The sequence below is a fragment of the Pogoniulus pusillus genome, chromosome Z (assembly GCF_015220805.1).
Source record: "Pogoniulus pusillus isolate bPogPus1 chromosome Z, bPogPus1.pri, whole genome shotgun sequence".
NCBI lineage: Eukaryota > Metazoa > Chordata > Aves > Piciformes > Lybiidae > Pogoniulus > Pogoniulus pusillus.
The window spans coordinates 85754735-85770885 of NC_087309.1; the positions used below are offsets into that span (position 1 = coordinate 85754735).

General features: G+C 38.0%; 1 protein-coding gene across 1 annotated transcript in view; it reads right to left on the reverse strand.

Annotated features, from left to right (window-relative positions):
• Nucleotides 1–16151, reverse strand: part of PRRC1 (proline rich coiled-coil 1) — a 28995-nt gene that overhangs the window by 5587 nt on the left and 7257 nt on the right. Inside the window, exons 3-7 of the mRNA XM_064140362.1 lie at nt 12969–13355; nt 11585–11733; nt 5670–5772; nt 2418–2581; nt 1087–1190 (exon numbers count right to left, since the gene is read on the reverse strand). Of these exons, the coding sequence (XP_063996432.1) occupies nt 1087–1190; nt 2418–2581; nt 5670–5772; nt 11585–11733; nt 12969–13355 (907 nt within the window). The remainder of the gene's footprint in view (nt 1–1086; nt 1191–2417; nt 2582–5669; nt 5773–11584; nt 11734–12968; nt 13356–16151) is intronic.

Sequence of the window (16151 nt, forward strand, 5' to 3'; positions counted from 1 at the left end):
CCATGTGTGGTGCTACCCCTCAACGTGCCTGTGCAGTCATAGAGGTGAATTCATTGGCCAAAACAATGATGCTTGTACCTAACGGCTAGTTTAATTTTCAAAATAATGTATTTAACAGGGGGATGATTTAAGTCATGCCTTTCCAGCTCTGACTTTCCATCAGAGAAGCATCCCATTTTCAGTTTGTTTAACTGAGAACCATGGTGGCCACGCATGTGCAGCTTGCAACAGCAATCCAGTTTCCTCTGTTTCTCTCTCTGCCTGGAATATTTTGTATTTTTGCCCCTGGGATCAGTTTTGGAAGATTCCTTATATAACATACCCAGGGAACCAATAAGTTGTGAGTATATATGCTTGTGGTGTAGTTTTGGATTTTTCCTGGTTTACTTCTCCATTTTCCAAGTCCTGATTGTCTAAACTGTTTAATTCTGTATAAATAAATACCTTTTGTGCAACTACTTACTGTTGACTGAAAATCCAAGAGAATCTTAGGGAATTTTCCCAAATTTTTGAATATTCATAATAAAAATTACTACTCATACTGAAATTAATACTCATAATTCTTATTTGGTTATTAATTTCCGTAACAACATTGTCCTTAGTGATTTAGAAATTATAAAGGTACTTCAAGAACTGTGACAAGCATTTTGTGTAACCAAGTTGGAATGTATTTGAAAACATCATTGTGATACCTATGCAGTGTAAATTAAAACTAGTAAGTATATTCTCAGTGAAAGGAAAATGGTTAACAGATTTTCTGCTAAAATCATGTTACTACAAATGCCAGAACATCTTCCATCAGACTTTCTGAATTGAATGAAACTTCAAAAGAGAGAGTGTGCACATAGGAGTAAATTAATAGCCAAATTCTAACTTTCACAGCTCCTTTACTTTGTCAGTTCCGTATAAAATCACAGTTAGATTACATTATAAATCTTGAAAAAAATGACAAGGATTTTGTATTAGAGTGTCAAGATTTTGGGACAAAAAGCTGAACATCACAACCAAAATCAAGTCCGCCAAAGCTAACATTGAATATAGTCTCTCTCCTCCCATCCCTTCCCCAAACACATTTAAAGTTCTCACTTGTCAGGAAGCAACTCTTCAATGAAGCTCTCTACTGATACAGCAGGTTGTTTTTCATGTATTACTCCTGTGCGACGTAAGCTGTCTATCCTTTCTTGGGCTCCCTAAAGGGTAACAGAAGCAGCCAGACAACAGTTTGTTTCCATCACAACATAGTGCAACACTTTCAGATGAGTGCAAACAGAATTTTAGAACATAATTTTCAAGTTAAACAGAAAATATGAAATACTATGAAAGATGACTTTTATTTCAATGTTAAAAAAAAATTGTGAAATGTCACAATGGAATTCCAAAGTGTAACAAAAACTGTAATAAAACTGTAATTCTACCAAGTTTCACTATTGAAGAATCAGTATGTGCTTCTGTTACTCACACTGATGTTTTTCACCTTAAGATTTGTTGTGTTTAAATCCTTTAAGAGCTTTGGTACCTATCAAACTAAGAAATAGGAGTCACTTCCACCAAACCTGTTATTATTCCAAAGCTGTGTTAGAAACACTACTACTATTGCACAGTAGCAGCTAACCAGGTAAATGAACATATACATTACCCTCTTAGACTCAATGAAGAATTTTATCCTCATAGCAATATATTATCTGATAGGCTTTGCTCAGCTGTGAACACTGCTGTGCCAGTTAAAAGAAAATACTTCTTTTTTAATAAGTACATTATTTGCTTACATTTAAGAAACAGAATAATAAACAGTTGTTGTCAGAGTTTTTAGTTATTGGCCAAAGAGGTGCTTGCCATTAGATACATCTGATGAAAATATAAGGGTTTAAAATCAGATGAAACAACCTTTGCCAACCATTTCTTTGGGCCAGCAAAGCTGTTTGCAAGGCTGCGTGGCGAATTTTGACTTTTTTAATGTAACTTGAGATGGGTTCATGAAGATTCCCAAGAAGTACTGAACAAATAATCTCCCATCTACAGAATTAGTGGGGAGACAACTCAGATTCAGAGAGTCTCTTCTAATTTCTTTAAATTCCCAATATGGTGTGCTAGTAACAGATTAAGAAGAAATGCCTGATAACAGTTCTAAACTATAGTAATATCACAATCCATGCTACTTGTGGTAGTAATCAGTAACAGTATAAGAAAACTGACATAAATTTATATTTCTCATCTGCTTTATTTTTGAAAGTAAAACAAACACCAAAAATAAGTAGCTTCAAACTGATCTAACGATCCCAAGAGCAACAGTAAAGAAAATTCTTACCTGTCCCACAAACTGACCGTTCCTTTACAGAAAATCAGATTCTTCTGTGTGAATGCTTTTACGCTCTTTCTTTACACTGGAGGTACTTTAGTACTGTTACGTATCAACTTACTTTTAACCCTGCAGCATATCCCACAGGTTGAGGTGCGATATTGGACTGTGCAGCCTCTCCAGTAACAACAGCCATTCCAAAGACTTCTTGAAAGGCATCTCGAATTGCTGCAACTTTCACCTCTTTTGTAGAAGTAACTACTATGTCCAGTTCTCCCCCAGATTCTGTAAAATACATTTTATATATATATACTCATTCATGTTTCCTTCATCTCCATTTTAAGCTAATTCAAACACATACTACATTTTAAGAGCATGCCTCAGCTGCTCTCCTCTTTCTTACACACAGCACAAAAGTTTTTAATGAAACAGAAATAAGTTAGGAGTAACTGCTAGATGAATAGCCATGGAAGAAATCCAGACAACTGGGACCGATAGCTGTTCAGCACCTGAAAAGAAGCATACCATTCATTTAAAATGACAATTCATGCATTTATAAGATTAACTCAAAAATATATATTTTAAATGTTGTTTTGGTGTTCTGGGAAGTAGCAGAGAATGCCAGTATGGCACATAAATTCTTCCTTATGAAAAGGAGTAGTTCATGAAAACTAGTGAACAGCTGTGTGATTTTATTGTCCGTCTGCATTCCTACAGGTTTATCCTGGGTTTAGATATTAAAAATATGTGGAACCAAAGTTTTTAAGTATTTCTGAATGGTTTCCATATGATGATGTCTCCATAAAGAAGGACAAGATTTCACTAAGCTTCTCTAGAGTAAACAAAACCATTTATGATTTAGAAGAAATCTAAAACTACTGCAAAAGATTACTGTGGTGGTTGAAATTACCCCCAAATAAAATTACCAGACCAACTCAGACAGCTTGGAAGAAAACAAAGCAATATTTACAGTGAGCTAAATTTCCAAGCATATAATACAATATATACACACAAAAATACATTTACGATTATTCACAACCCCCCTGAATTGTTCCTCAAACCACCCTGGACAAAGCCCAGAAGTGATCAACGGCCACTTTCTTCTTCTCCCCCCACTGAGAAAGCCAATAAGGTCCCAAGTGTTATCCACTCAGCCAAGATTAGTGTAGAAATCAATCAGATCAGAGGAGCTAAGGAGCAAGCAAAGCAGGGGCAGAAAGGTGAAAGGAAGGACATTATTTACACAGCAGATTATATACTAGTCAAGAAAACAAATGAAATTATATAAATTTATCTTACTATTCTTCTATATCTAATACAATCCTTTATTTAAAATTTCAAATTAAACCAGAAATATAACTCTATAAATGCCACAATTACTGAGATCAATTATACCTCACATGTGTCTTTATCACACATATTCAAACTCAATTTATGCAAAAACAGCTCACAAAAATTGTCCCTGCTGTGACACGCTTTCTTAAGAACAAGTCAAACATTTTCCAGACATAGAATATAACATCAGAGAAAGCTGCAGTAAATGGAGCAAGGACAAATTAATGAGCATTAAAAGTTATAGGTATGGACAAGCCTCTTATCATCCTTAGTTCCATGTCTGTGGATGATGGAAGGAGAAAGAACAACAAAAGTCACCAGATGTACTGTCATTTACTACCCTGTTGCTTTTAATACTGAGCTAGAAGAACCACTGGTGTGGAGCATCTCCTCTGTGAGGAAAGACTAACAGAGATACAAATGTTCTGCCTGGAGAAGAGAACACTCAGAGGAATTTTACTGATGCACACAAATAGCCAAAGGGAGGCTGCGAAAAGGATGAAGCCAGATTCTTCCCTGAGGTGGCCACTGACAAGACCAGAGGCAATGGGCACAAACTGAAACACAAGAACTTCCACACAAACATCTGGAAAAATAGTAAGCTAAACACTGATACTTGGATGTGGAATTTCATTGTACCTTGTGTATTATGAGCTGAATGACAGCTGTCATTTTCTGTTATAAAAGGATTAATGTTTATGCTTACAAACTGACCATTTCCTGTACAGGCAGGAATTCTCTATTCCATGCACTTGCTTCCTGACAACTTCACAATGTGCCAATGAAAACAGTGCAGCTCTTTTTAATAAAGAGATGACAGAAAAGCTATTCACTCTCACACACACACATTTCAACAAACTCAGCTGGAAGATTTAGTAATTTCAGGCTTCGGTGTGAGGAATATGCAGTTTGTTTGGAACTGCAGCAGTGGAGAGAAAGCAAAGTGAACTGGGGCCACTTATTGCTCAGGACATAGATTTTGTTGATTCCCAGAAAACATTTTCTAGAAGGAAGAAAATACTTTGTCTACAAATCTCTGCCCTATTATCCACAACCTGTAACCTCAGAAAAATCCCAAACCCCAAACAAACACCAAGGAAAAAAAAAAAATCACAAAAATACAAGAGAATCCCAAGCCAACAAAACAACGTATTAATGGCCAAGATGTATACAGACACTTTCCCATACAACACAATTTTAGAGAACTTTGAGATAATCATTGAATTTGCTTAGTCTAACTGAATCTTACATGCAAAGCATTTAAAATTACTTTGTCCTCTTTGTAATGTTGCTTTGCCCACTAAATACTGTATCAAACTATCCAAACCACCACTGAATACTGACAGATCCTATTTCATAAAGGGACAATCATGACTGCAATGGAAACCTTAAGTACAATTCACCAAATTTTGTATAGTCAACTTTTACTACAGGTTTGCATTGCATCCTGTTTTTCCTCACAAACACTTTCTCAGTAGCTGGCTAGCTTTCTCATTGATTTCATATCACTCTATCTCCTCAATAGACAGATGCTGGGATATTTTTTCCTAAATATAAGACAACTAGCTAATCATCATTAATGAGGTCATCATCTCCTTTTATTCCATGGATTAGTACAACAGCATAGTAACGTAGTTAGCTGGATCACAGAACAGGTGTAGTTGAAAAACAACTCAGGAATACAAAGCACAAAACATTTCTTCTCATCAGTTTCCTGACCAGCTTCACCGACATTCAGACTAAGGGCAGTACTGGCACAATTAAGGAGGGCTGCTGGAAGTGAAAAAAAAGACAACCAACCAAACAAAAAAAATCCCGCAAAAACCCGAACGCACTCTAGGAAAAGAAAGATTGTGAGTATCATGATGCTTCTCCCATCTACTATTTTTCAAGCTGTAATTCAAATTCATTCAGAAATCAGCACAGTATTGTGAGCTTGAATTAACGTATCGTACATACAAACTTAAAGTGTAAAAGTACTGTTCCATTACACTAATTTCACTAACTTATTACTTAATGGTTTGTCACAAATACTTACTGATGTATGGAACCATGCCAGGATCCAGTGTTGTGATCATAGTCTCCACTGAATGTTTGGTTTTATCAAGAACAGATTTCACCATAGGATTCTCAGCCATACCCTAAATTCAAGAAAACAGAATTTGATATTATCATCTGTTATTTTCTCAAGAAACTAAAAGTGTTACAGCTAAAAAACAACCAAGCACAAAAATATTAAAGCTGATTTGTGTTTTATTTATCACATTTACTCTTTGTATCATGTATTGTATGTCACTCCTATGCATAAATGCTGCAGGATACAACTATCAGCATATGATTTTTCAGTTAAAGTTCAAATATCATCCTTCTACATTAGTGCAGAAACAGCCCCACCAGTGACAGTGGGCAACACACTCGATGTACTTCTATTCTTGTACCAGAAGTCCTGAGCATCTAGAAGTTGTAAATTTTCAGTGCTAATTAAAGTTATCATCAGAATTAGATTGTGATAACTGAAGCTTAAAATTCTCTTTTCTAACCTTCTAAAGACAATGGGATCTATTTTTCAATGGCTTGTTACTGACAAATATTTCTAGTGCAACTGTGATGAAATACTTCTATTTATAAACAAGTTCCAAGCATTGCTGAAAAAACTGTTACACATCCTCCAGACAAATCATAGGTGGAACAGCTGACAGACCCAAAAGTTCATTAACTAAAAATATAAGTACTGTCCAGTGTCTTACAAACAGTCTTCATGATTGTCTGTATCCTGCCAAAAGTTTACTTAAATATAGGTAAGACCATAGGGAAAAAGAAGAAAGATACCAATCCTGAACCACTGTGAGATAAAGCACTGCAAGCTGTTTTACAGAAACCTCTTAATTTTTTGTTTAGTAAACAGGATGCTTTCAGTGTAGTATTAACACCACATATGCTTGCCTTTGTTTCACCAGATAACAAGCACTGCACAAGACAAGAAAGCATTGTGCACATTCTGAAAAAGTGTGCTTGTTTAGTAAACCTACATCATATTTCAGAGAAGTGCAGAATCAGATTATTTTCAGTTATCTCAGAATAATTTTTAATCAGCAAAACTTTTTCCCCCTAAGTCATAGAAGGTTTGGTTTGTAACAGACTTTAAAAAGTTCACCTAGTTCCAGCCTCATCATAGGTAAGGACACCTTCCACTCAACCAGTCTGCTCAAAGTCCATGCAATTTCTGAATGTTTTCTGTTTCTGTGTAGCAAGCTAAACAACGTAAAAAAGAACCAACTGAATCCCCTATGCGTCTGCAGCTACTGAGATATTGTATAGCTACTTAATAACCACTATCTTACCCTATGCCACATGTTAAAACACTTCATTACTGGGTTCTCTTCTCACCACTTTGCAAAACATTAAGTGTGACTACAATATGGTAAAGAAAACAAAACAATTGCTCACTCTGGTACAATTCAGCTTTTTCAAAGCAGAGGCCACTGTACTCACTTGTTTCTCATTAATGTAACTCAAGAGTTCTCTGAATGGTAGCATTCACTGAATAATAGACATACTCTTGTGACTACATATCTACCCACAGGATGCCCTTAGGAACAGGGAAGTTTATATTCCTCCCTCAGCTCTGAAACAATTTGAAGTTTGTCTGTTTTTTTTGAGAAAAACTGAGTAAATGCTAAGAGATTCTCAGAAACGTTTTAAATAGAAATTTTTAGTTGTAGCATTTTCCCAATAATGCAAAGCCAAGCAGTATTTCTCCAATCAGCAGCCTTGCTACCTAACATGAGTCATTACACACCTCCTGCAGATAATCAGATTCTCAAGCAGCAAGAAGCTGAATATTCTGTGAAAGATGCCTGTATGCTTATCAGCCTGTAATTCAGAGTTTTATGCCAATACTTAACAAACAGTCACAAATTTGTGACTATAAAAGCAGTTAAGTTTGGCATTTCTACTGAGTCAACTTTAAATCAACACTAAATCCGAATTGCTCAAATGGAGAATTTTCCACATCAGCAGAATGCAATCATAAATCTTTTGAAAATTCAGGCCATGGCTGTCTTCATTGCTCTAACAGTGTAACATGCAATACTACGTAGAAACCAATCTGGGAACTGCTCTGAGATTGCTCAGCCACCTTTGACATATCAAAGGAGCTTAAATAGTCTCATTTGATTACAGCCTATTAACTTGTAAATTTTTGATAGATATAGTCTTGGGATACTATCTATCTTGATGAGAATCTGGAAGAAAGGTATATAATTTCTTAAGAATACCTGAAGAAAAACGGTAGTTCAAACTACTCGAAGAATAAAGATAACTGCTGCGACTACAGAGTAAGCTCTTCAACAGGAGGTATTTCTGTAGTAATTATCTGTCTCCCAAATTGTCACTGATCTTTAATAAACAGGTTCTGATGTGCACTTAAATACATCCAAAACCTGATGGCTTCAACAGAATTAATCAATTCTCACGCCACCTAGAGAATCACTTAGGTGGAAAAGGCCCCTAAAATCATGGTGTCCAACTGTTCAGAAATAATTAAGTGTTGCTGTCCCAGTTACAAACCAGGGACCTTTTGCATATGAGGCAAACATGGTAACCACTACACTACAGAAACTCTCCTTAGGTACTTGCTTATATTGCCACTGCGCCGGAAGACGAGCCGAGGAGGGAGGCCGCCAGACTGGATGGGCAGGGAGCTGCTGAAGGAGTTAAAGATAAAGAAGAGAGTATCTCGCCTTTGGAAAAGAGGGCAGGTGTCCCAGGAAAAGTTCAAGGAAGTTGATAGGTCTTGTAGAAAAAAAAAGTCAGAGAGGCAAAAGCCCATTTAGAGCTTAGGCTGGCCACGGCTGTCAAGGAAAATAAAAAATGTTTCTATAAATATCTGAATGGCAAGAGAAGGGCCAAGGACAACCTCCAGTCCTTATCAGATAGAGAGGGGAATATAGTGACAAAGGATGAAGAAAAGGCAGACATGCTTAACACCTTCTTTGCCTCAATCTTCAGTAGTGGGACAGGTTGTCTCCAGGACAGCTGGACTCCTGAAATAGTGGATGGAGTCAGGGACCAGTATAGTCCTCCTCTAATCCATGAGGAAGAAGGGACCTGCTGAGACACCTGGATCCTCACAAGTCCATGGGACTGGATAGGATCCATTCTAGGGTGCTGAGAGAGTTGGCAGCTGAGCTGGCCAAGCCACTCTCCATCATTTATCAACAGTCCTGGCTCACTGGAGAGGTTCCTGAAGACTGGAAGCTGGCCAATGTGATGCCCATACACAAGAAGGGTTGTAAGGAGGAGCCAGAAAACTACAGACCTGTCAGCCTGACCTCAGTGCCAGGCAAGGCACAGGTCATCTTGAGTGCCATCACAAAGCATCTACAGGATGGCCAAGAGATCAGGCCCAGACAGCATGGGTTTAGGAAGGGCAGGTCCTGTCTCACCAACCTGATCTCCTTTTATGATCAGGTTAGGTTATCCACCTGGTGAATGTGGGGAAAGCTGTGGGTATAGTCTACCTGGACTTCAGCAAAGCCTTTGACACTGTCTGCCACAACAAGCTCCTAGCCAAGCTGGCAGCTCATGGCTTGGACAGATTCACTCTGTGCTGGATCAAGAACTGGCTCGGTGGCAGAGAGTGGTGGTGAATGGTGCCACATCCAGCTGGCAGCCAGTCACTAGTGGTGTTCCCCAAGGATCAGTGCTGGGCCCAGTACTGTTCAATATCTCTACTGATGATCTGGATGAGGGGATGGAGTCCAGCATCAGCAAGTTTGCAGATGACACCAAGCTAGGAGCAGGTGTTGATCTGTTGGAAGGTAGGAGAGCTCTGCAGAGAGACCTAGACAGGCTGAATAGGTGGGCAGAGGCCAATGGGATGAGATTTAACAAGACAAAGTGGAGGGTTCTGCACTTTGGCCACAACAAACCCAAGCAGTGCTACAGGCTGGGCACAGAGTGGCTTGAGAGCAGACAGGCAGCAAGGGACTGAGGGGAACCAGTAGATAGTAGGCTGAAGATGAGCCAGCAGTGTGCCCAGGTGGCCAAAAGTGCCAATGGCATCCTGGCCGGTATCAGGAACAGTGTGGCCAGTAGTACAAGGGAGGTTATTCTTTCCCTGTACTCAGCACTGGTCAGGCCACACCTTGAGTACTGCATCCAGTTCTGGGCTCCTCAATTCAAGAGAGATGTTGAGGTGCTGGAATGTGTCCAGAGAAGGGTGACAAAGCTGGTGAGGGGCCTGGAACACAAACGCTATGAGGAGAGGCTGAGAGAGCTGGGGGTGTTTAGCCTGGAGAAGATGAGGCTCAGGGTTGAGCTCATTGCTGTCTACAACTACCTGAAGGGAGGTTGTAGCCAGATGGGGGGTGGCCTCTTCTTCCAGGCAACCAGCAAGAGAACAAGGGGACACAGTCTCAAGTTGTGCCAGGGTAAGTATAGATTGGATGTTAGGAGGAAGTTCTTCCCAGAGAGAGTGATTTGCTATTTGAATGGGCTGTCCAGGGAGGTGGTGGAGTTGCCATCCCTAGAGATGTTCAGGAAAAGCCTGGAGGAGGCACTTAGCGCCATGGTCTAGTTGACTGGCTAGGGCTGGGTGCTAGGTCGGACTGGATGATCTTGGAGGTCTCTTCCAACCTGGCTGATTCTATGATTCTATGAATTCTCAAAAAGAGGTCACTGAATACATGGAACCCAGGAATTTCTTAATCCTTCAACCCAAGTCTGATTTTATTATTGAGGTCAATGATACAGACCTTCTCCATAAATAGACACAGGACAGTTTTTGGATTCTACAGGTATAATAAAGGCAACGGCAATATGGCTGAGATTGACCTTTTCAACTAATCTGTAGCTGCAGACTCCGATACCTTCAAAAGGGCTACAGAATCATGTTACAAGAAAAGTGTTAATTTCTGAAACATTACCTTCTATTGCAAATATTAAGAAAAACACTATTTTTTTTTAAGGGAAAAAGAAAAGTATGTTTTTATGATCATGAGAAGACATCTATCTTTGAAAATGGCACCAGCATAACTCTGCTCTCACCATACTGATCGAGGATTAATATCACTCTTTAAGACTGTATTACTGTGTAGTTGTGTATATTCCTGGAGTATAGGAACACACAGTCTGTCAATCATAAGGGACTGAAAGTCCATCCAAAACTCACTAAACCCATCAGGACATCAATCTTCTTGATTCTTTCTTCACATTTAGCATGAGACAGTACAAAAAACAGTGTTGCTTTTCATGGCTGTTCAGCATTCACACACAGTCATTAGATCTTTTTGCCGCAATCTTCATGCTACTTATATGTAGCATTTGTCATAACTCCAAAAAGGTTATGGGCTAATGAAATTCTACTAGTTGATGTTAGTATCTATTTCTTCTGCATAAGTATCTGTTCTGCCATGCCTTCTAACAGAATAGAAAAAAACCTTATAAGGTGTCTCAGATACTTCTTAGGTAAACTTTTATTTGATGGAAGAAACACGTATTTGTCACTCGCTAAAGAGACTTCTTTGTTACAGAACAGGTAGGACTTGCATGCTACAGAAATCAAACTCAGTTCATTAGGAAATGACAAAGAAATGGGATAGGTAAAGAACTCTGTTGAGATAAAACATAAATGTATTTCTGCATCAAGTCACTGCAAAATGAAAATTATCTTTCAAGTCTTAGACTCTAAAGTTTCACCATATTTCACCTCAGTGACAGAACATCTTAGATATGTATATCTTCCTGTCACAACCATTAAAATTAATCTGTAACACTTGCATTTGTGTAGTCTTCCGTATTCTATACAGAGGGAGAGCAAAAGCATAGTTTCAGCAAACACCACAATTAAAAACAGCCAACATACATATGCATTTAAAAAAATAAGATGTCTTATTACAGTCAGTAAAACATAGTAATTATTTGTGAAGGTTAACATGCAGAAGCCTATACCTTTATAAATCCCCATAGTCCTCCAGCAGGTGCTCCACCTTGGGCAGTAGATACTCTGGGATCTTCATGCTCCTCAGGAAAAGTGATTGCAGAACCAGTTCCAGGTGATGAGATAGATGCTTGTTGAGTAATAGGATCTGCCAAAACACCTAGTAAGAGGGGGAAAATAAAACTCAATGTTAATTTATTTTACTGTACTTAAATTTATAACATCGTAGCAACATTCAGTTCTTTACCTCAGAAAAATGAGCAGGAAAAAGATACTGGGCTATTTAATTTCATTTCTTGAAGGCCCCAGAACAATTCTCCTTATTGAAAGCTAATAAATATAACTACAGAAAATTAGTTCAACAGTATCTGCTAACAGAACTGAGGCTGCCTGTACAATATGTATGAAATTGAACAATGACTTTTTCTTAGCAGGGTGTTTTAACAATCATGCTTTCTACTGTATTCAAATTTTCACAATATGTGCCCAGTAGAGGAAGAACAGGAATGGGTGTTGCTCTCTGAATAAAGAGATATGAAAGCTTTCAAGCACTACTATAAATATTCCAACAAAGAAAGAAAAGTACAGGAAATTAGTAGCAACAGAAACAGGAGCAGGCAAATTAACAGCTTTCTGTATTTTCAAGGAAAATTCAAGGAACTCAAAACAGTAGAAGGCAGGAGCCTTTGCCCCATTACTCAATCCTATTTTAACAAATATTCCAACACTTACCTTAATCAAGAGTTATTTTTATCTTACATTACACAATTGAGAAATCTTTTTAGACGTTTTCCTAAAACAGTACTTAAAAGAGGTACCAACAATAATAGTAAAAGCCTGGCTCAATTGCAGTTGATGAGCCAAGTTTCCATTCCACTAGCACAAAATGTCATCTGTTCAGTAACCACACCAATCACTTCCATTGGAGATATTTTTAGCTGTCCTACTGCAATTTAGTGGCTGGAAGCAAGAAAATAGAAGCTGGTATTGTGTAACGGACAGCTTGTTACAGCCAGCTTTTCAAAACTAAAATCTGAAAATTACATGATGACAGCCCTACATATCACGTTATTCTGTGGAAATAAAATAGCTGAAACTGACTCTAAACTAAACAAGAGAGATGTGCATGTATGTTCACTGCTGGGCTTTCCTGTGCAAGTTTAACAATAAACCCTCAACTCTCAACCAACTATTTTTCAACCAGACTGAATGCTAGCAGAATACTGCTAAGTCATCAGTGCATTTTTAAGGCTACTCTCAATTCTTTCTAGTGCAGCTACATTCAGTATACCTGGAAAAATAGATTACAGGACTCTAGCAGAATGATGGAAAAAGCTTCCCAGGAGAAAACTCAATCTGTCTCACAAAGACAAAAATATATAAACTGAAAGTTACCTGTGACTGGAGGCGCAGAATATGATGGCATCAGTGGGCTTTGTGGTGCTCTACCAGCATGACCTCTTGTAATGTCATAAGTTAACGACATAGAAAATCCCGAAGTGGGGGGACCAGTGGGAGGTGCAGGAAGACCAGGGCCAACAGTAGAGATTACTGGAGGAGGCGTTGAGAACTGAGGCACGGAGGTACCAAAAGCTGAAGAGGCAACAGGAGGTGGAGCAGGAGCCAGCGATGTTGCAATAGTAGAAACCGTTGCAGAAGGCACAACTGGGAGAGATGCTGAAGTCATGACAGGAGACGGAAGTGAAGACACTCCAGTTGGCAAGGCAGGTGAGTATGTGGGAGAAATTGACAAGCTTGGTGTAGCAAGAGGACTTGACAAAGCTAGCAATAAATGGCAAAAAAAGAAATTTTTAGAAATGCTGAGTTGTAATCTCAGAGATTCGACTATATATAACTCTGAACTTTTACAAGTTTTGCCCTGATCTGATATTCTCCCCTCAAAGCAAATTTCAGTTCTGCTTGAGTTTGCATACAACACCAACTGCACTCAATTTTTAGTTACAGTACATTGTAAACCACACCTCTTTTTCTTGTATGACCCTATCTGCCATAAGCTTAAAAAAAAAGTCTGTATTTGACTAATGAATTTATAGCAGCTGAATTTTGTCTAAGAAATGTCTAGCCAGCAGTGCTCTTTCTGAGTGACTATTTAATCAACAGGAATAATTATGATGTTTATTATGAATAAAACACTCTCATAAAACCTGGGAGAGTGGGAGTTACTTCAGAGGTATAGTTCTGACAGGCTGAGCACCAGGCAGCCCTCTCCTTCCTGGCACTCACTCCTAATCCTTCTGCTTTCTGTTTCAGCTTGGCTCTCAGTTGACCTTTGGATAAATAAGCCAGTTTTTATCTTTAACCCAGGCTTAACCAGAAAATTGTCAGAAAGTTAAGAACGACCATATTGGCAGCAGTAAGCTGTGGGATGAGTTCAAGAATCCCATCAGCCTCAGCCTAAACACCAATGACAATCAAATGATACGCCAAGTTGCATTAATGCAGTACTGTCCAAATTTTGTCAGGCACATCTATCAGTACAAAGTTTGGAACATGCATACCCCACCCCCCCCCCCCCCCCAGTATATGTATATTTACTTGTTTAGAAATAAGAATTTACAAATGTGCTAGCGTATTATGTGTACTATAAAGCATAAAAAGTAGGAATGAAAAAAAACCAAAACCATTGTTAACAATATAAAAAATCTTCTGCTCTCACTGAAAACTCGTGTATTAGTATACTATTGATCTAATAATATAGTATGCTAATAGTGGTTAACACACTGTATAATTATTCTATTTTTTAAATTGTGAGCAATATGATTAAGAAGCCTTGTTATTGTTATAATCTTGGTGTAGCATCTCATGACACCACAATTTGAAGGTCTGTACATTCAGGTTATTTTATAATAGCTGTCATAGTTGGACACATAGATACAGAGACCCAAAAGGCACAAGTACATAACCGGATGGACTGACTATATTATGCTATTTGTACTCCACTCCAACCTACCAATGATGCAAAGATTTTCCTTGAAATTCAGCTAGCAAAATTCCATTATTCCCTGATAGCAATCAATCAGTCTTGCAAGCTACTTAAGTGTTACACTTCAGTATTTTTAACAAATAGGTTCAAAAGCCATTGAGGTTTTGTTTGGAATATTTTTGTACAGGTCACAAAATTATCTTTGCAAGTTTCCATACACAGGTCTGACGGTTTCTATATGCAGCTTATTTTTTTGCAACAAGATTGTAAAACATGGAAATAATTCCAAATACCTATTTTCAAAATGCTATCTCAAAAGCATGACTGTAATTAAAAAAGGTAGGTACCATTTAACTCTGTGTTAAAACATTACCTTTATCTTGAGGGGACAAATCATAAGGGCATGTTAATTTGAAAATGTCTACTAGGCAGCAAACTGCTAAAAGCTACTTATCACAGAAAGCGTTAGTAAACCTGGGAGACATCTTTTTTGTAAAGGAGAAATGTTCACGTCATCTTTAATTTCAACAGCTCTTTTAAACTTGTCATATGGCACCAGCAAACATCTGCATGGCAGGAAAAAAGGTACCATCACTCCCAAACTCATTTACAAAGTATTGTTAGAATTGACTATTTGGTGGTCATTTCTATAAAATAAACCAACTGATGACATCCTATAGCACTTTGTGTACTTCTGACTCCAGCTATTTTTCTGCAGTAACTTGCCTGTGAATGATGCAGTGAATGCACTGCATATGTGTGTGGTATCTCTATAATCTTATTCTAAAATCCACTTTTATCCTGGTCAAAGTAAGTGCTCCACCACCAGTGATACAGAGTTTTAATAGAAACCATTGAGGTTTTATTAAGAAACTGACTTACTGCTGAGGATGTATCTTCTCCAGCACAACCCTCCATTACTGCTTGACAACATGTAGTTCTTAATGTATTTTACTACTGAACCAGAATTTAGCAAACACCAACACATGCAAAGAACACTTCTACTGCAATAACACCTTGCAAATGTACAGCAATCTCCCACACTGTGTAACTTCTTTCAATGCTTGTTTCTTCAGCTCTTCAGCAGTGTTTTCTGTGCATCTTCTAACAGCATTTGCTGATAAATATATCATACATTGTCACCATATTGTTTTAAATGTATTATTTCAGACATTTTAACATGTCAGAAAGAACAAGTATTTCCCCAGTGTACATAGCCTTATGCCTGCACTATTAAATAAGACGTTCCCAAGGGGGTTTCTAAAGATTTATCATTAAGTTTAGAGATTTTTTTTAACCACTGAGTACTGTATCATGACTTGAAACATTACCAGGAAAAATTACAGAGATTTGATGTTCTGCATAGTCTTTAGATGTCTTGCTAATGTTAATTCAATAATCAAATTTGATTAGATTGTTAGCTGTATTACAAAGTAAAAATGATAGCAAAGAGCTCACAGCATGAGTCAGTGAGGTGTCAGCCCCTCTATTTTCTTGTTTGCTTGTGCTCACATTTTTAGTGTCATTTTCAATCTGTAATGTCTATGTAGGAATCTTTTTTGAAGTCCTTTGTCCACTTTGTTAGTATAATTAAAACTAAATAAGATCCATAATCCACTTAAGCAGGCACATAA